The sequence below is a fragment of the Fusarium oxysporum genome, chromosome 14, assembly GCF_000149955.1.
Source record: "Fusarium oxysporum f. sp. lycopersici 4287 chromosome 14, whole genome shotgun sequence".
NCBI lineage: Eukaryota > Fungi > Ascomycota > Sordariomycetes > Hypocreales > Nectriaceae > Fusarium > Fusarium oxysporum.
In genome coordinates, this window is record NC_030999.1 from 1,392,893 (window position 1) to 1,418,087 (window position 25,195).

The 25,195-nt window shown below is 49.2% G+C and overlaps 6 protein-coding genes across 10 annotated transcripts; 2 read left to right on the plus strand and 4 right to left on the minus strand.

Moving 5' to 3' along the window:
* The first annotated feature begins 9,290 nt into the window (after positions 1-9,290).
* FOXG_22495 (uncharacterized protein) lies at positions 9,291-10,670 on the plus strand. Of its 4 annotated transcripts, XM_018402903.1 has the most exons (4): positions 9,304-9,654; positions 9,712-9,938; positions 10,033-10,119; positions 10,180-10,643. In XM_018402903.1, the coding sequence occupies exons 1-4, from the start codon at positions 9,570-9,572 to the stop codon at positions 10,189-10,191; spliced, it is 411 nt and encodes a 136-aa protein (XP_018257297.1). In that variant the 5' UTR covers positions 9,304-9,569; the 3' UTR covers positions 10,192-10,643. The 4 variants fall into 4 exon arrangements, with proteins under 4 accessions (XP_018257295.1, XP_018257294.1, XP_018257297.1 ...); XM_018402901.1 differs by having other exon boundaries at positions 9,291-9,938; positions 10,180-10,670; XM_018402902.1 differs by having other exon boundaries at positions 10,033-10,643.
* On the minus strand, positions 10,526-11,655 carry FOXG_16407 (serine/threonine kinase 16). Its single transcript, XM_018396429.1, has 4 exons — positions 11,530-11,655; positions 11,424-11,477; positions 11,040-11,369; positions 10,526-10,984 (listed from the first exon to the last, which is right to left on the minus strand). The coding sequence occupies exons 1-4, from the start codon at positions 11,577-11,579 to the stop codon at positions 10,807-10,809; spliced, it is 612 nt and encodes a 203-aa protein (XP_018257298.1). The 5' UTR covers positions 11,580-11,655; the 3' UTR covers positions 10,526-10,806.
* Positions 11,656-16,405: 4,750 nt separating this feature from the next.
* FOXG_22496 (uncharacterized protein) lies at positions 16,406-16,851 on the minus strand (the record flags this gene model as incomplete). Its single annotated transcript, XM_018402904.1, has 2 exons — positions 16,406-16,420; positions 16,549-16,851. The coding sequence occupies 2 exons, from the start codon at positions 16,849-16,851 to the stop codon at positions 16,406-16,408; spliced, it is 318 nt and encodes a 105-aa protein (XP_018257299.1).
* A 2,365-nt stretch (positions 16,852-19,216) lies between these two features.
* Positions 19,217-19,501, plus strand: FOXG_22497 (uncharacterized protein; the record flags this gene model as incomplete). Its single annotated transcript, XM_018402905.1, has 1 exon — positions 19,217-19,501. The coding sequence occupies one exon, from the start codon at positions 19,217-19,219 to the stop codon at positions 19,499-19,501; it is 285 nt and encodes a 94-aa protein (XP_018257300.1).
* On the minus strand, positions 19,323-21,449 carry FOXG_22498 (uncharacterized protein). Of its 2 annotated transcripts, XM_018402907.1 has the most exons (3): positions 21,079-21,449; positions 20,878-21,025; positions 19,323-20,815 (listed from the first exon to the last, which is right to left on the minus strand). In XM_018402907.1, exons 1-3 carry the CDS (start codon positions 21,238-21,240, stop codon positions 20,433-20,435), a joined length of 693 nt encoding a protein of 230 aa, XP_018257302.1. In that variant the 5' UTR covers positions 21,241-21,449; the 3' UTR covers positions 19,323-20,432. The 2 variants fall into 2 exon arrangements, with proteins under 2 accessions (XP_018257302.1, XP_018257301.1); XM_018402906.1 differs by having other exon boundaries at positions 20,878-21,449.
* Positions 21,450-23,011: 1,562 nt separating this feature from the next.
* Positions 23,012-24,848, minus strand: FOXG_16408 (uncharacterized protein). The gene is made up of 3 exons (XM_018396430.1): positions 24,116-24,848; positions 23,442-24,037; positions 23,012-23,388 (listed from the first exon to the last, which is right to left on the minus strand). The coding sequence occupies exons 1-3, from the start codon at positions 24,537-24,539 to the stop codon at positions 23,332-23,334; spliced, it is 1,077 nt and encodes a 358-aa protein (XP_018257303.1). The 5' UTR covers positions 24,540-24,848; the 3' UTR covers positions 23,012-23,331.
* Positions 24,849-25,195: the final 347 nt, after the last annotated feature.

Consider the following 25,195-nt stretch of genomic DNA (forward strand, 5'->3'; position numbering starts at 1 on the left):
TCTGACCAGGAATTCTCAACCACCAACAGAAGGTAACGACCTTGCAACCCAGATTGAGGCCTGGAGGAGCCGCCAAGATCGAGCATGCGGTGCCATTCGAAGTCGTCTCGGTTATAACGCCCGAGTGTTTACCACGGGGATCTCGACGGCTCAGGGAATGATCAACCACCTTGAAACCCGATATCGGCCCGTCGGAAGCGCCATCTTCCAAGAGCTCGACCGCAGGTATCAAGAACTCACCCTTGAGTCTTGCGATTCAGTCATGGAATACGCAAATAAGCTTCGTCAAGTCAGGGCTGAACTCTTGGAGATGGACGAAACCTGCCAGATCGGGGAACCGCATTTTGTCAATAAGTTCCTTTGTGGACTTGGTCCGGACTATGAAGTGTTTCTCACTGCCTTCAATCAGAACCATAATATTCTTCCTATCCGAGATCCAAACAATCGCGACGTTGTTCTCAAAGAGGCCGTCACGTTCGAAACCGCCATCTTTGCTGTATCTCAGGAGGAGGACAGACAAAGAAGCGCTACGGCCAAGATTGCACATAGAGCCATGATGGCTCAAGATGTGTCATGCTGCGGATACTGTGGAAGAAAAGGGCATGACAAGTCAACTTGCTGGAAGCTTCACCCCGAACTCAGAAGAGAGCGTAGTAAAGCTGGTTACGACAGACGACAACGGAAAATGCAGAGTCGGGAGAAAGAAAGGGAGAAGACGACTGATGAACTGGAATCTGCCACGCAGGCGACTCCTGCATACCTTCAACCTGATCAAGCTCGACTGGCTCTCTGGCAAAATGACTTCCAAGGCCACCTTGGATTGATTGGCTCATCAATCGGACCTTCTAGTCTTCACGCATCTCTCCGAACTCAGGCCCTCGAACGTATCCACGTTTTGGACAGTGGGGCCTCATTGCATATCTTTTGTCGACAGGAGAACTTTACATCACTTCACAAGTACCACGGTCTCCCGATCAATGGTATTGCGGACGTAAAGGTCATGCCAGGAGGATGTGGAACGTACTGCCTCCGTGTGCAAGGGCCCAAGGGGTCGCAGAACGTTACTCTTGATAGCGCTCTATATGTTCCAGAAGGACACTCTAACCTCTTGTCCGTGTCAGCACTAGAGAAGAAGGGGGCAGAGGTTGTCTTCCGAAATGGAAAGGCAGTGGTCACAAACAAGGGAAAAGTCGTCCTCACTGCGACAAGAATCTCAGGTGTCTACGTGGTTGACGAAGCTGAGGAAGATCATTTTCAAACCGCTTTGGCCTCCTTTTCGGTGGGAGATCCTCGACTTCACCTTTGGCACGAGCGACTCGCACATTTAGGAGAGAGGAATATCAAGAGACTGATGAATATGTTTACTGGAATTCGACCGGATAATTCTACATCAAACCCATGTGGGGCCTGTGTGCAAGGCAAACTCAGGGAATGTCCTCACATTCGACCGATCAAGAAAGGCACTTACCCTCTGGAGTGTATTCATGCGGATATTGCCGGACCATTCCCAGAAGTGGGAGTAGACGGGAGCCGGTATTGGGCCTGCTTTATTGATGACTTTACGCAAATGTCCTGGGTGTATCCAGTCAAAGAAAGGTCAGATTTTGAAGAATGTTTCCAACATCTATTGGAACAGTTCGAAAGACCGGAAAGACGATGCCACTTCCTGCATCTTGATCGAGGGGGAGAAAATCGAAGCCACGTCCTGACCAGGTTCTGCCGGGACAGAGGAATTAAACTTTCCTATACAGCAACTGAACAACACGAACAAAATGGATTTGCTGAAGTTCTCAATCGAATCATCCTGGAAAAACTCACACCGACACTGATCAAATCCGGACTCGCTTTGAAATGGTGGCCGTACTTCCTCAAGGCAGTAAACCGCATCCGAAATCTCTGTCCTACGGCGAGCATTTCCACTACTCCTTACCAAGCCTGGTATGGAGATGTTCCCGACCTCAGCCATCTGCGAGTTCTTGGCTCACGAGGATGGGCTCTGCTTCCATCCTCTAAACGAAAAAAGATGCAGTCAAAGAGCATTCCCTGCCAGCTTCTCGGCTATCAGGGCAGTACGAACTATATACTTCTTGACGAAAGGGGACGAGTCTTTGTGTCTAATAATGTTGTCTTCTCTGAAAACATCAAAAACATCGAACCAACACTTGGCAATCTCACGCATCAAACGAGTGACCGGAGGCCATCGCAACGACGACGAGTAGTCAGAGAAGGGGATAGCGATGTGGAGAATGCCATCGTTCTAGAGCCGTCGCCCCTTCCGATCGCGTCGAGAGAGGCGAACAGAAGCGGGGAAACAGGCCGTGGAGACACGACGCCGGATGAGCTCCTGGTGGGAGATACAGGATGGGATCCAGACCAAGAGTCAACCAGATCGAGTATCCATGTTGCCACAGACGAGCGCGAAGTGTCGTCGGAAGAAACAGAGGAGCATGCAGAGTCTCGGCTGCCGGAAAGATCGACCAGGGGACAGCTGCCATCGAGATACATACTGGCCAGCACAAACTTCGCCTTCCTAGCAACAGTTGCAGAACAACTGTACCTAGTCGCTCGCGACATCGATCAGTCCGAACCAAGAACCTTCAGGGAAGCCACGCAGGGTGTACATGGAAAACTCTGGTGGGGAGGACTGAAGGATGAACACAAGTCTCTGGTCGAGAATGGTGTCTGGACCTTAGCCACTCTTCCCCCAGGACGAAAGGTCCTTCGAGGCAAATGGGTGTTCAAGCTCAAAAGAGGAGAAAATGGGCAAGTTCTGCGGCACAAAGCTCGCTTTGTTGTGAGAGGATTCGAGCAAAGGGAAGGAATTGACTTCAACGAAACCTTCGCCTCTGTTGTCAAGCCGATGAGCTACAAGATGATATTCGCCATTGCGGCAGCGCTTGATTTGGAACTGGAACAAATGGATGTCAAGACAGCATTCCTCTATGGCCTCGTAAACGAGGAGATATACGTCCAGCAACCGGAAGGATTCGACGATGGAAGTGGGAGAGTCTGCAAGCTCTTGAGAGCCTTGTATGGACTGAAGCAAGCACCAAGGGTGTGGTACGAGACTCTCTCGACATTCCTCGCGACCCTAGGGTTCAAGCCTTTGCTTTCGGATATGGGAGTCTTTGTGAAAGGTCACACGTTCATTGCGGTCTATGTGGACGATCTACTTATTGCCGGGCCCTCCAAGGACGAGATCGTGGCGGTCAAACAAGCTCTGTGCAACAAGTTCAAGATGACGGACCTGGGTCCATGCAAATATTACCTAGGCATGTCGCTGAGAAGAGACAGAGCAACCCGATCGATTTTCTTGTCGCAGACAACCTACCTAGAGAAAGTACTTAGAGACTTTGGACTGGACCAGTGCGCCCCCAATGCCACACCAGTTTCGACAAGCAAGTTCGGAGAACCAGACTCAGGCTACAAGGCAACCGACGAACTCAAAGAATGGTATGCCAAGGCGATTGGATCCCTGATGTATCTCATGCTTGGGACGAGACCCGACATTGCCTTTGCTGTCTCCTTATGCAGTCGACACCTAGGGAACCCAACCAATGAGCATCAAACAGCTGTCAAGCGTATCTTTCGATACCTCAAGGGATCGCAAAATCTGGAACTGGTGTACCAGGGTGAACTGCAACCTCTTCTCGGCTACACCGACTCGGATTGGGCGGGAGACCTGGAGACTCGAAGATCAACGTCTGGATATGTGTTCAACCTTGGTACGGGCGCTATCAGTTGGAGCTCGAAGAGACAAAGAACTGTGGCCCTGTCCTCATGTGAAGCAGAATACATGGGGCAAACCGCAGCCGCAAAGGAAGCAGTCTGGCTGCGAGGCCTGCTCCAAGAGCTATTGAAAGAATACAGGGAGGTTCCAGAACTAAAGACAACTGTAATCTTCGGGGACAACCAAGGAGCAATCGCGATGTCGAAGAATCCGCAGTTCCATACAAGAACCAAGCACATTGATATTCAGCATCATTACTGCAGAGAGAAAGTCAATGATGGAACCGTTGAGTTCCAGTACATTCCAACAGGCAAACAAGTGGCCGACGGCCTAACAAAGGCTTTACCAAAGGATCGTTTCCTACAGTTTAGAAAAGCACTAGGTCTCAAAGAACGACGACCATGAGAAGGTGCAGAGATGAACCAAAACAGGAGACCTGCCATGGACAGACAGGAGACCCACAGATCTAAGATTGCACGGAAACGCGAAGAAGGCGCAAAGATGAGGTAGAGTGGGAGAGCTTCTAAGCAAGTAGAAGGAAAGCCACGATCTCAAGGTTGTGCCTAGCGTGAGGAACGTGCAAAGATGGACTGAAGTGGGAGACCTATCATGGACAGGAGAACTGCAATTTCAAGAAAGATTTCAAGACCTGCAGAGACGGATGTAGGCAGGAGATCTTCTGCGGATAGAAGACCTGCAATCACAAGATCGCAAGACCTGCAGAGATGGGCATAGGCAGGAGATCTTCTGTGGGCAGAAGAAGACCTGCAGTCCCAAGAAAGCTTGCGAGACCGTGCAAAGATGGGCTTCAGTGGGAGATCTTCTGTGGACAAGAAGACCAACAAGTTCAGGATTGCATCGGACTCAGAGGAAAGGTGCAAAAATGAACTTGGAAGGAGATCTTCTGCGGACAGAAGAAGACCCACTGCCCCAAGATTGCACGAGACCATTAAGAGATCCTGAGCGCCCATGCCGAGATAGCTCTTTCCCTGCAGTTTTCACCCACGAAGGTGTTTTTGGGGTTTTAACGAGGCTCGACAGGCGTGCACATCAAGCCCAACAGCAGCTCGAGTGGGAGTGTTGAGACAGTGTGGCTAAGGTGGTCCGACCTACTGGTGGCTAGGATGTGGATACTATTTAAGGAGCTGTGCTCCTCTCAGGCACATGTAACTTAGAACATATAACAACACAATGAACCCATTTTTGTTTCATCAGCGAGTAACCTCATTTCCCTCGCCAGTGGCGTACTCGCTCGTATGACCGAGCGAGCTCAGGGTAAGCTTCCGATCCGTCCCAATCACGTCTCGAGCAAGCTTATGGGCAGATTGAAACTCGGCCTTTGTGGGTGACGATTGCTCCCGTGCTGATTGAGGCGGAGAGGAGGAAGGTAGTGGGTCGGTTTCTGGCCCTGGTATAGGGATTCTGACTCGCTGCTGCCGTCTTCCTTGGGTTAGGAAGTCATTCAAAAGGCGCCCAGAACTTGTCACAACTTATAAAGGCTAAGTCTCTTCGTCCGTTATCCAAGGTTCCTCCAGACGAGGTTCAAATGCGGATGGCTGCCTCGTCGGATAATAACCAAGACGGCATATCTTGAGCTACCTATATAAAATCAGTCACGCTGGTCAAGCGCGCACGCAGGTGAGAGCTAATGCTTGTCAAGCGACTTACCTTTCGCTCCCAAGAAAGTCCAAAACGTTGCCAGGAAAAAAGAGAAGATGCTTCGAGTGAGGTCATCTAAGGGGGAAAAAAAAGGATAAAGGAAAGAAAAGAATGAACAGCAAAGATGAAAATGCAATGTTTATGTTTATGGGCTTTCATCACGGACCGTGATTCACGGTCTGTGAATGAAGAAGACGAAGCTTAGGCTTGCCAGTGTCAGAGCCCAATGTAGATAAGATAAGCAGAACTTATCGCGGGGTCGTTTTGCGGAGTAATTTCGGGAAATCGTATGTGATTACACAACTACCATCTGATAAGTGCCCGGCGCCGCGCACGCATATGTTACCAAAAAAGTCAGTTGAAGCCTAGCGGTGTGGCGATGATAAAAGCGACGCCTATCTTGAAGACTTCGATTCCGAGGCGGCGTCATCGTTTTTATATGTCAATTCAACTCCTTGGTTCGATCTTGGCTCTCAAGGAGGTCGAGAGCATGTGTTATCGAATCTTCGGGCATTGATTAGTTGGGCCAGAATCACCCGCCCCCTAGTGACCGTACCCCCCATGCTTGACGCACGGGCACCTACGTTGGAAAGGAAAGCACGGGGATCGGTCTCTAGACCTTACCCGAGTACTGTAAGCACTTACCTGAATGTAGCAATACATGCACGACGCTCATCCTTTCTCCCAAAGAATACAAGGCCGCTGATGATAACATTATCCGGTTTTTTAAGTTGTGTCTCTCTCCTTCCGCTTCCATAATTATTTCCATACTGCCTTTCCTGTGGTCCTAGATCAGAGAGGAAGGGTATGGGAAGCGATTGGAGTTTGCCGATGAATGAGACCACCAAAAGCAGTATGCAAAAGAGGGTGATGACCGGCGATGGCTTCAAGGGCCACTTTTAGACAGAGAGCCCATTGAGTCACTGTCGGGGTAGCGTGATATTAGACGTGGGTAAGCCGAGATATGATATTGTGAAAAGGCCTTCGATCTAGCGTGTATCAGGACGCGCCGGCCAGGGCTGCCGTCAGATCAGATTAACAATCAGATATATCAATCAAATCAATCAATTCAAATCAGATATGGAATTTTGCCAGATCAATCAATTCAAATACAACGTCTGTACATCTAATATATCTGAATGGAGAGCAGCTACCCTAGATACACCGGATTATCCGTATGTTCCGGCTCCGGACAACTCTCTCCTGTAAAATTTTTTTCCTTGGCACCCGCTGTTAGCGTTCTGCTAGGGCAGAAAATTTTTACAGGCCAAAATGGCAACAAAGCAGCTGCGGGACTAGCGGGACCCTAACAGCTGCTGGAAGAAAGGGATTCAGAGAGTTGACCTTTCTTCGTGACAAGTGTTTTCAACGGCACTGAGCTTCGCGAGCTCTTGACATCGCCTCCGGGCACCATTTCATTTGTCTTATCTACGACTTCTTCTCACCTCGACATTTCGGCTTCGCGAGCCTGCGATATTCCGGCCTCTGTGCCCCTCGACTTCCCGTACGACCGACTTCTGCAGCCTCGGCTGCCCAGACGACATTCGCAGCATCTTGCTGCTTGACATCGAGGGTCATCGTGCCCTCACCCTCACTCTCACCTCCGCCTGCAGTTTATCGCTGCCCCGACCGACCTCTGCAGCTTTGGCTGCCCGAACAACACAAACAGTCTTCGGCTGCTCGACTTTCTGGGCCCTCTGGTGCCCTCGACCTTGACGCACGGACCCCACACGATTCGTTGCCCTTTTTGCAGCTCGGAAGCTGCTTGACCGATCTCTGCAGTCGTGTACTGCCCAGAGAACCTCTTCTTCTTTGCAGCCTCGGCTGCTGCCCGGAACACGACTGGGCTTCGACAATTTGTCTCACTGGCTGAGACCACTAGACAAAACCGCTGGGTCGAAATGGTACAGAGCTTACCTGGAGACCGTGGAATGAGGCGACTACCTCGTCCACAGAGCAGCGTTCTAGCCTCCTTGGGGTTTTCTCCTGCAAGGGTTTTCCCTAAGGATGCACGGTTCTAGGGTTGCAGCTACTGGCGATCTTAGGGGATCATGGACTTCCTGCCTTAGGGTATGGAAAGCTACTTGATCTATCTGTGCAAGAGAATTCTAGGCTGGAGAGGAATAGTTCCCGCTGACGGGATGACCTCTTGAAAGTAAAGCGCCTTTGTGCCGATGATATGCTGGATGAACTAGATAGAAGCGTTGCCGGAGGGAAGCTCTGCTGAGATCAACTGTATTGATGTCCATGGGACGTGCTTCACCGACAACTACTGTAGAGCTGGCTACGAGTAGAGAGGTGCCTCTTGGGGGGATGAGTACAGAAAACGCTCGAGCATGTATACGGCTCCGACGCAAGAGGCCTTGCAGATGACCTGAGCGAGGATCAGTATGGCAGCGATTGTAGATAGTTTAGCTCAGCACGTCCTGTGCTCCCTTAGGAGACTTTTCGGGGCTGATGGCCCCCCCGGACGAAAAATATACATAACATAACATAACATAACATACATTTGGAAATCAGAGGAAGGTTTTACATATGGAAGCTATGGATGGCCCAGATATTCAGGAAATCATGGCCGATGTGAACAATTATACCAGCACCAGGCCTGTATTTGTAGTTGGAGAGACGATAACTGCTACGAGAAATTCCTAAGAAACCGATGGTGGGTGAGTTAGGCCAAGGTTTTCCTTCATGGGCTAGACACCGTCAATGACAGGCCAGTTCTACTATGTTGAGCCAGAAACTACGAAGATTTTGCTCAAGTCAGGACGTCAAGTCCAAAGAGTACCATGCCTGAACTAATGAAATGTAATTACTTCTGTTATAATAAGCTCTCATCTATATTTGTTGGCAAACGCGACTGCGCTCGTCATGAACAGTTTGTTCTTGTCATACCCCTGGGCTGCTTTGCTAGACTAGTCCGGCTGGTACTCTAGTATGATGCTGGTTGTACTCCGGACCGTGGACGGGCCGATAGTGGACAAGCGCCCAGCCGTCTTACAAATTCTTCCGCGGTCGCGGGGAACTTGATAACGCCCCCCTCCAGGCTCCTTCTCTCTTCCATCAAGGTCTCATGATCGCGCATCAGGAGAACCCTGCTTATCTAGGGCTAGAGGAATTTGCCATTGGCCCCTGACGTAGTAGGAATTATCGTTTGCTACGTGCATTCTGATCATAGCTCTTCTCAAACCAACCATGCTTCAGGTCGTTTGTACTCCCTGAGGTCATTTTTGGCTACCTGGAATCACTGACTAAGGAGTAAAATCTGAAGTGATTTGTTCGAGTATCCTGCCGTCTGGGTTATTGTAACTGCGGCTTATCCAATTCGAGCTATTTTTAGCCCTAATGCAAATCGAAAGACGTCAATCCAAGTGTTTGGCTACCTTCCATAAATGTATTCCATCAGCAGCTGGTAATTGGGTCATATACCAGGACGATGAAAAGGGGACGGCTAATCGTTAAAAATTACTTCGGTCAAGTTTTATAGATCTGATGAAACCTAAAAGCACCTCTGCTAGGCCAGGTCTTTGTTACCACAAGTCGCACGTAATAATTGGCTAGTTCACACGAGATGAACATGACCTCCCGGCCAAAGTAGCAGAGTCCCACTGCATATTCCCAATGGTTTGAGCTCTAACTTACATCTTTAAGGTTAGTTTGACCGTGGGTATTTCTCCACCGCTGGTGAACACTTGCCAATGCTAATAACTGGCACCTTTTCGAGTTCAAGATAGAAGTTGAAGCCTCAATCTCCTTCGGCAGGTCATTGAGGGGGACACATGTAGCAAGACCGCTCTCTAATCGTGGGTGGGAATTAGTGGTGTTGCCGTCATTGTAGTTTTGTGGGGCAGCTGATCGGGTTGATTCCGGAATCATCTCTCAGATTCTCACACAACTTTAAGGTAGTTTGAACTGGACACCTCAAACTAGTAACAACAGACTTGACCGGTCCGGCAGAGACCTGGAAAGCGGGGTACGGCCCATCCGGACCATCCGAGCCGGCGAACGATCGATAGGCCAAGGTCGTACATCATCAACACAACACAAGGCGATAATCATTTGATTCCTTAAGCAGCCCTTAGTCTGGCCTTTCTCCCACCTCTTGTCTTTCCTTTTCACGCCACCGCATACATACTTTGAGCTATTACTATTTCAAGCTCTTGCAGTCAAATATTCTACGATGTCGCTGGTCAACAGGATTGCGCTTCTACAAAATTACGACAAGGAGGATAAACGAGCCCTAGAGATGGCCAATGCCCTTACTGGTAACTTGAACAACATATTTCAGAACGCACAAGTTGATGTTTTTATTTCCCCTCGAGGTGATTCGTTTCCCAATCCAAAAGCCTACCAATTGATCGTCTTGTCCGGAGGACCTCATAGCCTAGCGGTTGAAAGTCTGCCACTATGGATCGGAGAGACTTTCAAGTTCTTACGTGTAGCCCATGAGCAAACGTTGGCCAAGATCGTGGGGATTTGCTGGGGGCATCTTGCTATTAAGAAAGCTCTAGGAGGCCAAGTTGGTAATCTCAGTGGCGAAGGAACCTGTGTAAGTATACAATCTTGAAGCTTCCTGACACAAGTTTATTCTTCTCAACTCTTCTTATTGTAGTGACTAGCCATGTACTAACATATCCATTTAGGTCGGCGTGAAGCCGGTTTATTTGAACGAAACTGGAAAAGAAGCATTCGCCAAATGGAAAAAAACTGCCGCCAACGGCGGTTTACTTGTCAGTTTCGGTCACCCAGGGACGAAAGAGTTGTTGTTTTGCTAAAAGATTTGATGCCAGAGTATCATGTAGTCTCATAAGAGAATGGTTTCAAAGATAGCGGCGGACTTGCTTCCACTGGCAGCGGATAATGAGATCCTAGTATCAAGATCTGGTCGAATCTTGAGCTCCCAAGGCCACCCAGAAGTTGATGGACACATTGCCAACTTGATCATAGATGTAGACAGTGGGGATTACATAGTTGGGAAAACAAATGAGGAAATAGATAGTATGAGCCAAGAAGTTCGTCTGCCTCATGACGGACAGCTGTTACTTCAAATTATCCACGCCTGGGTCTTGGATGGGGCGAACACGAATTACCGGTAAACTCCAATAGTTGCGGTGTCGCACTTTTGAGCCGAGGACACCCCAAAGCTCCTGATTGATTCTGAATTGAGATTGGGTCCTCACGATGACAAGCGAAGAGCAAAAGAATGTGTTCTACCAATAAGTTGCATGAGAAACAGTCGATAACGGAAAACACTGACTACAACAAGAACCACTGAATCCACATCACAACACCATATGTACCAACTCATACCATCATTGATCACTCCCGCTGTTCCTTTACTAGACCGTATTCCACTTGAGAGAAGAATTTGACTGGTTTACACTGTCATAGCACCACAGGCCGGAGAGGATTCCAGATTAGTGGCTGCTGACCACATCAGAATCAACAAGCTTCCAGTAGGCCTCTGTACTGCGGGCACGTAGCCGCTTTCCATATTTCACTATGGCCAGAAACGACGCGGCAACTAACATGCCAACAAATGCGGCGACCAGAAAGCAGTTTTGGAAACCCATATTCTCGAACCATGGCGTGATTCTATCAAGATCAATCAGCTCAAGTGTCAGCCTCACAGCGCGTAAAAGAGACTTACGCATAGCCCATTCCGAAAGCCATAGAATTGCGAATAATCATAACAGTAGACAGAGCATCGCCACTGATATGGTAGTATGAATCAATCAGGTAATTGACACTTAAAGTAATACCGACGGCATTGATGAATCCGAGCCCGCACATGGCAACAAGGAGACCGAACCAGTGGATGTTATGGGCCGCACCAACGCCCCAGAGGATGAGGGATGCAGGGATAAGGATGACACAGAGCAGGAACGGCCACAGTCTCTGTTCGGCTTCCATAACACCTTGGTTGCGGCGAGCGAGTCGGATGGTGAACCAGTCGCTAAATCGTCCAGTGTAAAGAGCTCTTCGCTGTGGGTTAGCATCTGTTTTCTAGCTGGGACGTATGGGAAATACTCACGCCAGCAGAGTCCCTACCAGAGGAGAGAGATAAGACAGCCCAACCTTTGACGCCCTATAGCGACGCTTAGTACTAGTTGCAGGAATTGGAATTACAAGCTACTCACGCAAAGTTGTATGGGGTTCCGCTCAAGACCACCGATGCCGTAGCGTTCATAACGTTGAACCAGATGAGATAATTACCGTAGATAAAACTGTAATCCGTTTAGAAGATTTGTTGGAAAATCCGGGAATCCCCTTCCCTTCAGGATTCAGACTGTTAGTCTGAAAGTCCTAGATTTAAAGTTCAAAGTCCTAGATACAATCATCTAGAGATATAAACCCGAGAATAACTCTCAGCTCAATAATGAACAACCAAGTTTCATAAAAATACATTTTCACCCAGCACTACTGCGCAATATAAACAACAGGTTATGAGCCCGGGTTAGCAAACACCGGGTTTCTCTTCTGAATCAAAGAACCAAACTTTAACTTCAACTCAAGATGACGTCACGACGAGCCCCACCTTCCACCATGCGAACTCGCAACACAATCAGAGTATCGCCTGCATCCGAATCGTCGCAACCTGGTGCTTCAGGTCAAGACCACACACCATCCTCAATGTATGACAGTACCACGGTCATCTCTGAAAAGAATACTCTTTTCCTTCCGCAAGAGCTCAAGCTAGGCGGCCCCTCCAATTGGGAGCAATATTGCCCAGCTCAGAAGGCCATTCTTCGGATCAATGGCCTCGAAGATGCTGTCTTTGGTGATTACCCTCCCGAGGAACAGCAGACTATGGATCAAAAGATCAGGGCGGCAAAAGCTGCCGTCTCCATCCGAGGTAACTGCACTGGAGAAGCACTCAGTCAACTAGTCGGGATTGAGAATCCCCAGGAGATGTTCAACCTTCTCCAGGCCTATTGTATTGGCACGGGCCCAGTTCTTCTGCAGACAACACTTTACCAGTTCATCCGGATCAAAACAAGCTCTTACGAGACAATTCCACAATTTAATGTCGACTTTGAACGACTCGTCAAACTTCTCCTCGAGCAGAAAGAACCAATCTCAGATACCCTCAAAAAGGTTGTTTATCTGACTGCCTGCGAGAACGAGTACCCTGACTGGACTGCCAGACAGCGCGCTCTCCTACGCTCGGAGCATCCGCCAACACTACGATCAATGCAGCAAGATCTCATTGATGAAAACAGGTCATCAGATGATGATGACAGTCATGGTACTGCCTCCACGTACTGGGCTCACAGTAAAAAGACTGGAAGGAAGGGCCCGGCCGCAAGAAAGCAAGAGGCAAGTGGCCGGAGGAGAGGATCTTCAAAGAACCAGCGAGCCGCGAACAAGTCTAGCCAGGAAACCAATCATCGAGTCGGCAAGAACAAGGAACATACCTGCACGAACTGCAAGAAGAGAGGACATCATGAAAATGATTGTTGGTTCGCCCATAAGGATAAGCGACCCGACTGGGCAGTCCGTCTCGCCAAGGAACTCATGGAGCATGATCTTCAACGCGACAGCACCAAGAATCTCCATATCAAGGAATCAAATCACATGACAGTTGAGCGATCTTTTCTGATTCTTGAAGACAGCGTCTCAGACGAGCTACCTATGGACAATACAGAGACGTGTAAAGTCTCCCTTGATAACATCTCTTCAACCGCAGAATGGCTGTTCGACACAGGTTCATCAGTCCACATCTGCAACGACCAAAGCCTATTCACAGAACTGCAGCCTGCAACCCGAACGGTCCTCGTTACGGGCGGTGGGAAGGTGTACCCATTCGGTAAGGGGACAGTCAAAATTTGCTTCATAAACAAATGGGGTGAGCAGGTCACAATTAACCTCAAAGACACGCTGTTCATCCCTGAGTTTCCGGTAAATGTCATGTCAGGACTCAGGCTATACAAGAACGGCGGCTGGATAGACGGGAACGACATGTACGACCCAACAGGAGATGTCTTTGGTCTCCTCCGCATAGGAAGGGACGGTCTGTACGTGAACACTGAGGTCGGAAAGACTACTGTTTCAAACCAGGCCGTCTCGGAACTCCAGCCAGAACCATGCAATCATCACACTGCTTCATCAAACCAATGCCTGAATGTCGACCTTTGGCACCGAAGACTCGGCCATGTTAACGCATATCAGGTGTCACAGACTGCCAAAATGACCAGAGGAATGTACTGTGACGGCCACCACGACCATCAGCCTTTCAATTACTGCCTCGCCTGCGACATCGCAAAGGCCCTACGATGGACTCCGCGAAATAAACGGAAACGAGCCTCCAGGGCCGGGTTCATTCATGTTGACACCTTCAAAGTCAATCCACCGGGCATTAGAGGCGAACGATGGGGAATGATTGCCACAGATGACAGGCATAGAATGAGATGGGCCTACACGTTCACGAGGAAGGGGATGGCTTCGGAACTTCTAGGCCAGCTCATCTCCAAGATACGAACTCAGTATGGCATCCGAGTGTACGCAATCCAAATGGATGGCGGCTCTGAGCTCTATGGTGCGTCTCTCAAAAACCTCGAGTACACTCACGGCGTCAAGATCATCAAGACGACACCATATACTCCTGAATTTAACGGAGTTGCTGAGCGCTCTAACCGCATCATCTTTGACAAAGTCAGAGCAACCATGGAATCGGAAAGAATCCCGATAGAGCTCTGGCCATTGGTCCTGGAAGATATGGTGCGCAAGACAAACGTGACAGCCACCAGGGCAATTGATGGCCTCACTCCCATGGAAAGCTTTCTCAACGAGGCCTTCCCCGGACAAGACAACAAGCCGGATCTGTCCGGAGAACGAATCTGCGGCTCACAAGTCACGATACACATACCGCAGGAACGAAGATTGAGATCACACAAGTTTGGCCCAAGAGGAGAGGCTGGAATCTACCTATGCATGGAAGGTTCACAGATCTACACCTGCTGGGTGCCCTCTCGCAGGAAGGGACATCAGATCGTCCGTTCTGCAAATGTACAATTCTACGAAAAGGTTGGGGAGACAGAACTCCTGACCGAAACTGAGCATGATGTTGAGCCGGAAATCCGCAAGAACGGAGCTCCCATCTCAAGCCGGCCACAGTCCGTCACGGAGCAGACAAAGACTCCAAGGCCACAAAGGTCTGAAGTGAACAATCTTCAGCATGCTGAGGTGCATAATCCTCAGCATGGACAGACGACAACATCCATGACATCAGCTAAGCTGCCCGATCTCCGAAAAGAGGTGATCACTGAGCCCAAAACAATGACTGAAGCGCTTCAAGGTCCGCAAAGGGAGCATTGGCTCAGAGCAATACACAGTGAGCTGCGCAGTCTCCTCACGAAAGGAACTTGGCGCATGCTGGACCGCAACCAAGCTCACAATAGGCCACTTACCGTCAAATGGGTATTCAAGGTCAAGAAAAACGAGGACGGCAACCTCGACAAGTTCAAGGCGCGGCTGGTGGTCAGAGGCTTTGAACAACAGTTCGGCTTTGACTACAACCAGACCTTTGCCTCTGTTGCCAAAGCGGCGACTTGGAGAATCCTCCTCACCGTTGCTGCCTGTCTTGACTGGGAGATTGAGCAGATGGACGTGTCGACGGCGTTCCTGGAAGGGGACCTCGAGGAAGAAGTCTTCATCGAAATGCCGGAAGGGCTTGTAGAGTATTTCGACCAACACCCAGAAGACCGTCCGCCAGGATTCTCAACCGAGAAGATCTGCAAACTGATCAAATCCCTCTATGGACTCAAACAGGCGCCTCGGCAATGGCAAAAGAAGCTGAAGGAGGCCTTGGAATCCCTTGACTTTCGACAAGTAACGTCTGACACGGCCGTATATCACAATCCCACAACGGGAGTGATCATCATCACATATGTGGATGACTTCCTCATCATGGGCAGCAACAAGGAAGCAATCCAAGGGTACAAAGCCCGCCTGGGAGAGATCTTCACAATGACTGATCTCGGTCCCGCCAGCCATTTTCTTGGAGTAAGAATAACCCGAGACAGGAACTCAAGGCTGATCTACCTTTCCCAGGATGCATATTTTACCAGAATACTGAAGAAATTCGGCTTAGAGGATTGTCGACCGGTCAAGACCCCGATGGAGCGAAATTCACTCTCGACACTGCAACCAAGAGACAATGGCGACTCGGCTTCTCCAGAAGAACGAGAAGACTATAGCTCGAAAACCGGCTCGCTGATGTATGGAATGACCCAAACCAGACCCGATTTAGCTTTCCTACTCTCGGTACTCTCAAGATACATGTCGAATCCATCACCAACACATTCACGAATGATCAAAAGAGGTCTCCGCTATCTACAGCAGACAAGAGACCACGGCCTGGTGCTTGGGGGCGTCAAGAAAGATCCTGAATCCGCTTGGAGCATCACAGCTTGGGCCGACTCGGATTGGAAAGGCGACACTGTTACGGGAAGATCGACGTTTGGATGGCTTGTTCAACTTGAAGGATCTACAGTCTCATGGAGGGCCAAACGGCACGAAACAGTGGCACTATCGACTACCGAGGCTGAATATACAGCACTCTCCCAGTGTGCCAGAGAATTGGCCTGGACTAGGAACCTCTTCTCTGAACTGCTCCTTCCGCTACATATGCCTATCCCACTGAACGGCGACAACCAGGGTTCCCTAAAGCTATGCAGAAACCCTGAGCTTCACCAACGGACAAAGCACATTCCGTTAACCGAGCACCATATCCGAGAAGAAGTTGAAGCCGGGAATATTGATGTGCAATACGTCAGCACACATGAGCAGGTAGCAGACGGACTCACTAAACCATTGAACGCCGTCAGCCACGGTCACTTTCTAGAAGCAATTCGAGTCAGTGCATGTCCGATCGAGGAAGCAGGTCGTATTATTTGGAGTACTGAAGTCCACGATGACTCTGTGCCCTGAAGACAAGGTGGATGGGGGCGTGTTGGAAAATCCGGGAATCCCCTTCCCTTCAGGATTCAGACTGTTAGTCTGAAAGTCCTAGATTTAAAGTTCAAAGTCCTAGATACAATCATCTAGAGATATAAACCCGAGAATAACTCTCAGCTCAATAATGAACAACCAAGTTTCATAAAAATACATTTTCACCCAGCACTACTGCGCAATATAAACAACAAGTTCTCGCTTACGGCTGATAGCAACACGGTGTAGTCTGCAATGCTGGGCACATATGTCTCGTGCTGATACAGACAGCATACACTGCAGTTGTACATCTTCAACATGGCAAGTGGATGATAGTTCATAGAGCCATCTACTGTACTTGATACGAAAGGTATCATGGCTTTCCACTGATCCAGCTCTGCTCGGATCTCAGTTCGCCGGCACTTGAGCATGTTGTCTTGATTGGGCAGAGTGCCGCCCTCGGCCCATAGACGTCGGATTCTCGATTGCAAGGACCTGATGGCAAACATGTGCTCTACATCTGCCTGCATTGACCCTCCATCGAATGTAAGCCAGACACCTTGTTCTATGATCTATGGATATATGTCAGTATCTTGTCTGATGTTCATGAGGAGAGCATACTTGTCGTCCAGCAAACCAATGAGATGCTCGAAATAGGGACCCCAGAGTGAGGCTATGATCTCGTACGCAGTGTAGCAGTAGATTAATAGCACTCGATCGTGTATATCCTATGAGAGAACTGATTCGTCCAAGCCATCAAGGTTGAAAGATAGAAGTGTCGGAGGGATCTGGAACTTTAACAGCCGATCAGTGATCTCAAGAACCGCTTCGATCGTCGTATCGTTTATTTGAAACGGTATTGGGGAGTGAAGCGCATGTACGATCAGTAACAGGTATGCGGGTGTCCTGAAATCACCTAGAGAAGCTACGTCTGGCAGATAGACTTGAACAGCTTCAGTGTAGAGCCCATCTATCTCAGGACAATGGCGATCTGAATAGCAGGCGCCGATGACGCATACAAGATACAAAGAAAAACGTTCATGGTCTCTCAGTTCATTGCCTTGTATGCTCTAGGCATGGAACCAGGACCTCAGATCTTCTTGATCAAGGAATGGCCAGCTTGGATGCACGTAGTTAAAGTAGCTGTCAAAGTCCACAGCCTTGACACGACTATCACCTAGCCTTTTCTCAGTTGGCTGCATTAACTGGTGGTAATAAGAGCTCTGGTTCTGACCTTTGGGCTATAGCACCAAGTCGGTGGTCTTCGCGACATGGCTGCTCGTCACTGGAGACTTTGTTAGATTCCCCTGTGCCTGTACGAGTAACCCTTTGCAGAGAAACAACTCCTGCTCAACTCGTGCTAGCCTCGCCTCTAACCCCTGGACATATCCCCACGGCACGCTCGCGAAATCACGGGGCCTTCTCTTCTCGAAGCGTACGCAATCTGAGGACGAGTGTAAACATTCCCCACACTTGGGCACTTTCTGGTCGCACTTCTTTTTACGGCGTCGGCAACGTATACAGGCAATAGCCAGCGACTCGTCTGAACCAAGGCTCTTCTTAGGCATTATGAATCATTTTAATTAAGCATAGAATAGGGAGAGTTGATTGAGTCTCTTGAAACGACAGAGCCTATGTCTTTCTCCGACTTGTGGCCGCTGAGTTTCATCTCCAATATTTCTCCACAAACCCCCTTACACCTGCTTCCTCAACTTCTCTGTATACTTGTGAAAAGTTTATGTCATTGTAAGGTTTTTACTGGCCAAATTGCTTCAATTCAGACTGATACTGTTACCTTCTCACATCCACCATTTAGGTGTTCCTCATTTGTTGGTGTGCATAACCGTACCATTAGTAAGATACACAAGAACGTAGTCCTTTCATATTTTTACCCCCACACCATGCCCGAGGAAGGGCGGAGTCCTTGTCAAGAACACACTGCAAATTTACCCCAGGCTCTTATCTCTAGCTTCGGGGTTACCCGAGACCCGCAGAGATTACAAAAAGATATCATACGGGACAACTCTCCCCTGTAAAAATTCTTTCTTGGCACGCACTGTTAGTGCACTGTTAGGAGCGGGATTTTCTACGGGCTACTCGGCCACACAATACTGCGGGGACGCCATCGGCTCCCTAACAGCAGTTTTCAGAGAAGGAATTTTGGAGAGTTCACCTTCTCTGACAACACCTTTGTCGGATCTAATGGCGGCACCTCAGAACCAGAACGCCTTAGATATCGGAGGACGGTGCCCGTGGCATCGGTAGCGACATCCTCCCGATCAACGACGCCGATTGCGATGGGTTTTTCCCCTTTGAAGGCAAGCCGCACCGCCGGCCTCTGATCCCTTCCCAAGGTTTTTCCCTGCCGCCACGACAGTCGACTACGAGCTACAACTTGGTTACTGGAGATTGTGGACTGCATCAGCAGATGTAGCGATGCGTGAGAGAATTCTGGTCGGTGGAAAAATTTGACAGATTGCCCCCGAACCCGCTGACGGGTGACGGGCTTGACAAAAACAGCGCCTTTTGTGCCTTGGTATGCTGGATGGTGAAGGAAGCGGGGTTCCCTGTACCTAGCTAGCTCAGCACGTCTTTTGCTCCAGTAGGAGATTTGGCTTCGTTACAGCCACCCAGACGAAAAATATACAAAACAAACAAACAAACAAACAAACAAACAAAAGATATCATACGGGACTAGGAGAGTCTGGATGCATTTGCGGGGAGCAACTCCCGGAGGTTCGGAAGTGCCTCCGAATTGATCCCTTTGAGAGGATATAAATATGTCCCTACGTTGTTTTCTAAATCCCGGGTAGCCCTAGATCTTGCTCGAGCATCGCTTCGTCTCTTTCTCTACAGCGCCCCTTCACCGATCTACCAATGTTGTCCTCCTCTACCATGACACCACGTAATTCGGAAGATAAGAAGCTGCCACCCGGCCTCTCGGCCTCGTCAGAATACGATGCTGGCGTCGAGGTTGGCGAGGTTTCGCCAGTAGACGAACTTCGTCGCGATTTTAAGCCTAGACAGGTCTTCATGTTTTCCATTGCCTGTGCTATTGGCACGGGGCTTGTCATCGGTTCAGGAACTGCCCTCTCGAGAGGCGGTCCAGGGAGCCTACTGACCAGCTACCTCTTGGTTGGTGCTACCATCCAGGACCACCTAGTGGGCACCCCCACCTAATGGACCACCAAAATTTCGATCTTCCCATACAAAATCCAAATATTGATGTCTGCAAAAACAGGCCCGATTCTCAATTAATAAACGAGGCTTTAAAGAGAGTTTCTATAAAGTTATTTGAATTTTACTCTCTGCGTGGTTTTTTGACCTCCCGACCGCTTCGCGTGCGCTGGCAGTGCTTTGTTACGACCGTAGAGTCGTCACGTTCGTCCTCTAGCCCGACACCCACCTCAATCACCGACTCGACCTCCTCATCCACATCCACCTCTATTTCTGCCTCCTTTGAGTCAGGAAGAGCTTCTCCAGTCGCTAGAGACTCCGCTAGAGCCATGAATCGTCGGTTCGGGGTTCGGTACCGCCTTTCTTTTCTTCCCTCGCCGCAGCTGAGCCATCTGCTCCTCGAGGCCAGTAATCCGCGCATTCTGAACGGCAACCTTCATCTCTAAAGCTTCCAGCCCCTTTGCGATCTTACTGTACTTCTGTCTGGTCGGACGACTTCGGTGCTTGGCCATTTCCCTCACTTGCCGGCTCGTTTTCGGCGTATCATCTGAGTGCAGTTGAGGAGGGCTCGGCGTCTTGAACTCTTCCAGCACTTTTTCTTTGTCCGGTTGAATTTCTGGATGTGCTAGAGCTTTGTAACGATTTATTGGCCAATTTCCAGTAAACCTCCAGCCGGATAAGATAATCTTCTTCCTCATGCCCGCTTCCCTCGCTTTCGCGTATGCCCGAATAAAGTTGACTTTGTCAACCGGCGCAGAATCGGTCAAACTAGCCAGCTTTTGGAATTCTTTCCGATACGCACCTTTTATAACATTAAAAATTCCATTATCTAATGGTTGCAAACCATGGGAACAATGTGCTGGTAGGTAACAGCAGTAGACGTTGTTCAGAAAGCACGTCGCCATCCACTCGTCCCGACTGCTTGTTACTGGTCCTATAGCGGGTAACTCTGCGGCGAAAACACCAAAATGCTTACCTGCGCATGGCTCCCGTGACCGTCAAGGATAATAAGTCTCGCATCCGATGCATCACGAGGCTCCGTTTGGGGTAGATAGACGTCTTTCAACCATTCGAGAGCTATATGGTTGTCTGTCCAGCCGTTCGGGGATGTGATGTAGTGCCAGTCCGCTATTAATTCAAATTCATTCAGAAACCACTGTTTCTGCAGCTCTTTTCCTTTAAAGATAATTCCCGGTTTTAAAGAGCGGCCAGTTGCAGTGACAGCCCCAATAAACGAGGTCCACGTGCGCGACTGAACGCCTTTTAACATCGCCTTCTTCTTCGGGTCAGAGCTCCCGATTACGAGGCTGTCCAGGCCTTATGGACAACCAATTAGCTATTCCTTATAAAAACCTATAGAGTACTTGTAGAAGACTTACCGAAACCCACCATTATGCCGCCCTCGTCCACGTTAACCGTGTTCTCAGGCTTGATCCAGCCGTACTCGTTCTCCCGGATATCGAAGTACCAATTGACCGCCTTCGGAGTAAATCCATCAAATCTGGCGGCTTCCTGACGTTTTCCAAGCTTGGTAGACAGTTTTAGGTGACGCTTGATGAACCTGGTGGTCCAGTGCTTACCCAGAGGCTTGTTATCGCCTTGTTGTTTGAGGATGGCCTCGACACAGGCGCGGAGCTGGCTGTGCGATAGAGCATAGCCCAGAGACTCTTGTCGCAGCACCCAACGAAGGAGTGTCTCCTCCTGGCTCTTTGAAATACGCTGGTGGGCCTGGATCCGTTCATTCCTGCTCGCTTGACCGGAAAGTCGCCCAGAAAGGGTCGACCGAGGTACTCCACGTTTCTGGGCCGCGCCCGTCTGTGACAGGCCTCTATCAGTAATATCGAGTATGGCCTCAGCTACGTCATCTTCGGTATAAACACGGCGAACCATTGCGAAAGGAGTTCCATCTATTAAGTTAGGTGAAAATTCGGCTCAAGTTGATGGAGTCGCCTAGGGTAGATGAGGAGAAATGCGAAAGAATTCAAAGTGCTAGAGAACTAGACCACAAGTCGGAACGGGGAAAAGTTAAGCCGATATTAAAATTTCATGAAAACTGCTATACAACATTGGTATGGGTTTGTAAGTATCTTCGCTTTTGGCTGAATGCGATGTACTTGAAAATTCGGAATTTGTATGGGAAGATTGAAATTTTGGTGGTCCATTAGGTGGGGGTGCCCACTAGGTGGTCCTGGATGGTAACGGTCATTTGTTTTCTCCTTCTCAAACCCCTTCCTGGCTCAATCTTCCTGTCGCCATCGCAAATTTGACTGTCGCTCGCACCGCCTCCAGGTTAGGTATCCACTTTGCTCCGTCCGATCCCGACGTTCCTCCCAGGAAGAAGGAAAGGTTGCCGATCATGTTGTGTCCTACTCGACGCATGACTTCACGCTCTGTTTCCCATCTTGTGCATCGGAACAGGAAATGCTCCATTGTCTCTGGTCCACATCCACATTCACACATGTCCGACTCTGCAGCTCCAATCTTGCAGAGATAGCTGTTGATCCTCGCCATTCCCGTGCGGAGCTGCGAGAGCACTCTGGCTTCTCGTCTCTTGCAAATGTCGTATAGTGCTTGGGTATGTTTGCCTGGTAGAGCTCGATCTAACCGTTTGGAGTAGTTGCCTACGTTGTTGGGTAGTCTCCGTTGCTGATGCAGCCGCGACTAAAAGACTTCTACGCTGCAACTTTGCTTTCTGAAGGTAAGAAGACGTCACTTGCTGACTGGTTTTCAACTTTGGACTGCCTTCTTCGAGAGATAAGCGAGACGAAGGATCACTACCACGACATCCACTCTGAGGACGATAATAACTTTACATGGAAGTACCTTCAAAGCTGCGCAGATGCCGCGTGGTCAAAATGTGCCGAGTACTACAACAACCAGCAGCTGAATTGGCAGAATCGATTCCCTGAAGATACTGACCTTCCACCGGCATACTATGCAGCTCAAATCCTCGATCCATATCGCAAGTGGGCGTGGTTCAGGCAAGAGTGGGTTCTTCACGGCGACGAAGAGAGGAGGAGGTGGTTTGATAACGCACAATCAGCGGTGAAGCATCTCTGGGAGACAGAGTATAAGGGAAGATACCCTGTTGAGATGCTGCCACCACCGGCCAGGAAGGAGAGAGCTCCTGACCCAGCATTTGATCGCCAGCGGGAACATAAGCGTATTCGAACAGACGCTCCGGTCTCCACAACAGATTTGTATGAACAATATAATTCTACCGACAGGCTCCATGACGACGAGGCAGGTTACGATGATGCCATTGCGTACTGGCTATCTCGTTATGACTCCCAGAGAGATCTCGCTCGCTTCGCTCTGGATCTGTTTGCGATCTCACCCATGTCAGATGAGTGCGAACGCCTTTTTAGTAGCGCAAAGCTTACTATAGTTGATCGCCGTGGTAGGCTGAAAGCGGATATCATAGAAGCTTGTGAGTGTCTCCGGGCTTGGTATGGAAAGCCCCAAGTTGAGGATGACAGTGATAGCGAGGATAGTGAGAATGACAATGAATGGATTGATAGCTACTCGTAAAATACATTTCCTTCCTTCCTTCCTTCCACTACTTCAGCTGTCACGGGGCCAGAGGCTTTGCAGCAAGCATAGCGTGTATTGACGAAGAGGTCGCTCAGGGAGCAGAAAACGTTCTGCCCTTGAGCGACAATACCGTATTTATCTGAGCGTACACGTGACCTGTCACGTGGAGCCCTGACAGCCTCCTTCGTGGCGGTCTTGTTGGTCTAACCGGTCTACCAGACCGGTTATTATGTAAGCAGCTGGTCTGGTCTGGTCTGGACCCCAAGACCAGACCAGACCAGACCATTCCGATCACTGGATCAATCCTCGTACTCTTCTTTTGACAATATCACCACCTCGCTCAGCCCGCAAATTTCCTAGATCTTGTTAGGTTCTAGACAAGTAAATGGTGATTAAAATTGAAATTTACCTTCCGTTTCCGTTTAAAATCTGTATAGAAAGAGTTCCAGATTATCCTTGCTGCACAGTCCTCAGCGCCATCTGACAAAGTCGTGCAGTTGGGCTGCGACTGGAGGCGAAGCTCCTCATTCGTTTGTATCCATGGCTTAGGAAGCGGCCAATCGGAAAAGTGGACGAGTTTGGCCTCGTTATAGGCAGCGGCAGGATCCCAAGGCTCAGTATCAGAGCCGAGGTACCTGTTGTGATTATCTCCACGGAACTCACCCGTCAACAAATCATAGGGACGATGCGGGAGGACAAGGGCACTCTCGCGATAAAGGTAGTTCACTATCTCCATATCATAGTCGTTGTCGGAGGCTGAATCCACTTTGGCCATAATGCGAGCAAATTCTGCGTCAGAAGGTTGAATAAGCATCACCTGAGATGAGAGAAGCTCCTTTTCAGGGAACAGCCAGTAGGCCCTTGGCATGGCTACTGGTACTGGGGGCAAAAGAAATAGTTCATCCATATTTTGCAAGAGCATGGAATCAGAATCGATAGAGAGCACACGACTGTATTGGGTCTGGTTGAAAGCGAGGAGTTTTGTGAAAGAATCAGCCCAGGTATCTAAAGAGACGGCACTAGTTAGCCTTCTCCCCGGACAAGGATTATATCTGAGCGAAAGTTATGAGAGTATTCGTTTACCATCTTTATTGTCCTTGTGCTGAACTGTGATAGGAACGAGCTTGACTTGATATTCATCGCGAGCTTTGATGAGCAATTGGGTATCCACAGAACTGTCATTGTCAGCCTCGAACATGCGGGAAGGATACATCATCACACGATCGGCACGGCTAGAAAGGCGGTGCAATGACTCGAAGAACATGACTGAGTTACAGAGATAGTCGCTATTGGTGACATATTGCGTGTAAGCGAAGCGCGACCAATCGACCTCGATTGAGCCATGGAATTTCAATGGCTCCTGGGAAAGAAATCTGTTATTTGAGAGGAGGAAGAAGATGAAGATGGTAAAAGTGAGTCCTGCTGCCCATCGATATCGCTTCGGCGCTGCGAAGCTCGGCGGGAACGGTCCGAACGGAGGTGTCAGTTCAGCTAATAGTTTTGCCATTTGTTTCGTAGGGCGCGATAGCTGAGTTGTGGAAGCGACTTTCAAAGAATTCGATGGGGTTTTTAGTAATTCAGCAACTGTATTGTGCAAATGAGCGAGCAAACGGTGAGTACGGCGAGACTGCGTCCAGGTAGAGAGAGAGAGATAGGAGCCAGTCCTTATAGAATTATGCAGTACTGCCAGACAGAATGAAATTGAAGTCCAGATAAGAATGTTTGAAAGGAAAACGAAAAATGAAGAATGAGGAATGCGAGTGAAATTCAGAACCCAACTGCCTTCCAACAGAGTGAATGAAATGAATACTACGGCGTGGTACGTAATTAAGCAAAGACCCTGGAAAGATCCTTTGGTCAAGGCGCTTAGATATGAATCAACCCTGCAAGAACAGTGGGGGGCAATAAGTTTGAATCCGAACTCAAGTACACGTTCGCTGACGAACCAAGGTGAGACCAGTTTCCCACGTAGCAATAACCCAATCGGGATAGCCTTTTGCCTGATACATCTTAGCGCTTACTTTATCAAGCTAAAGCTTTATATACGGGAGCTAGATTACAACAGCTGGTACTTCAGCCTGGATTCAAACTTATTGCATCCCACTGTAGCAGCTATGACTCAGCTGAGTCTTGAGGCGGCCAAACACATTCTTCGCCATTTCT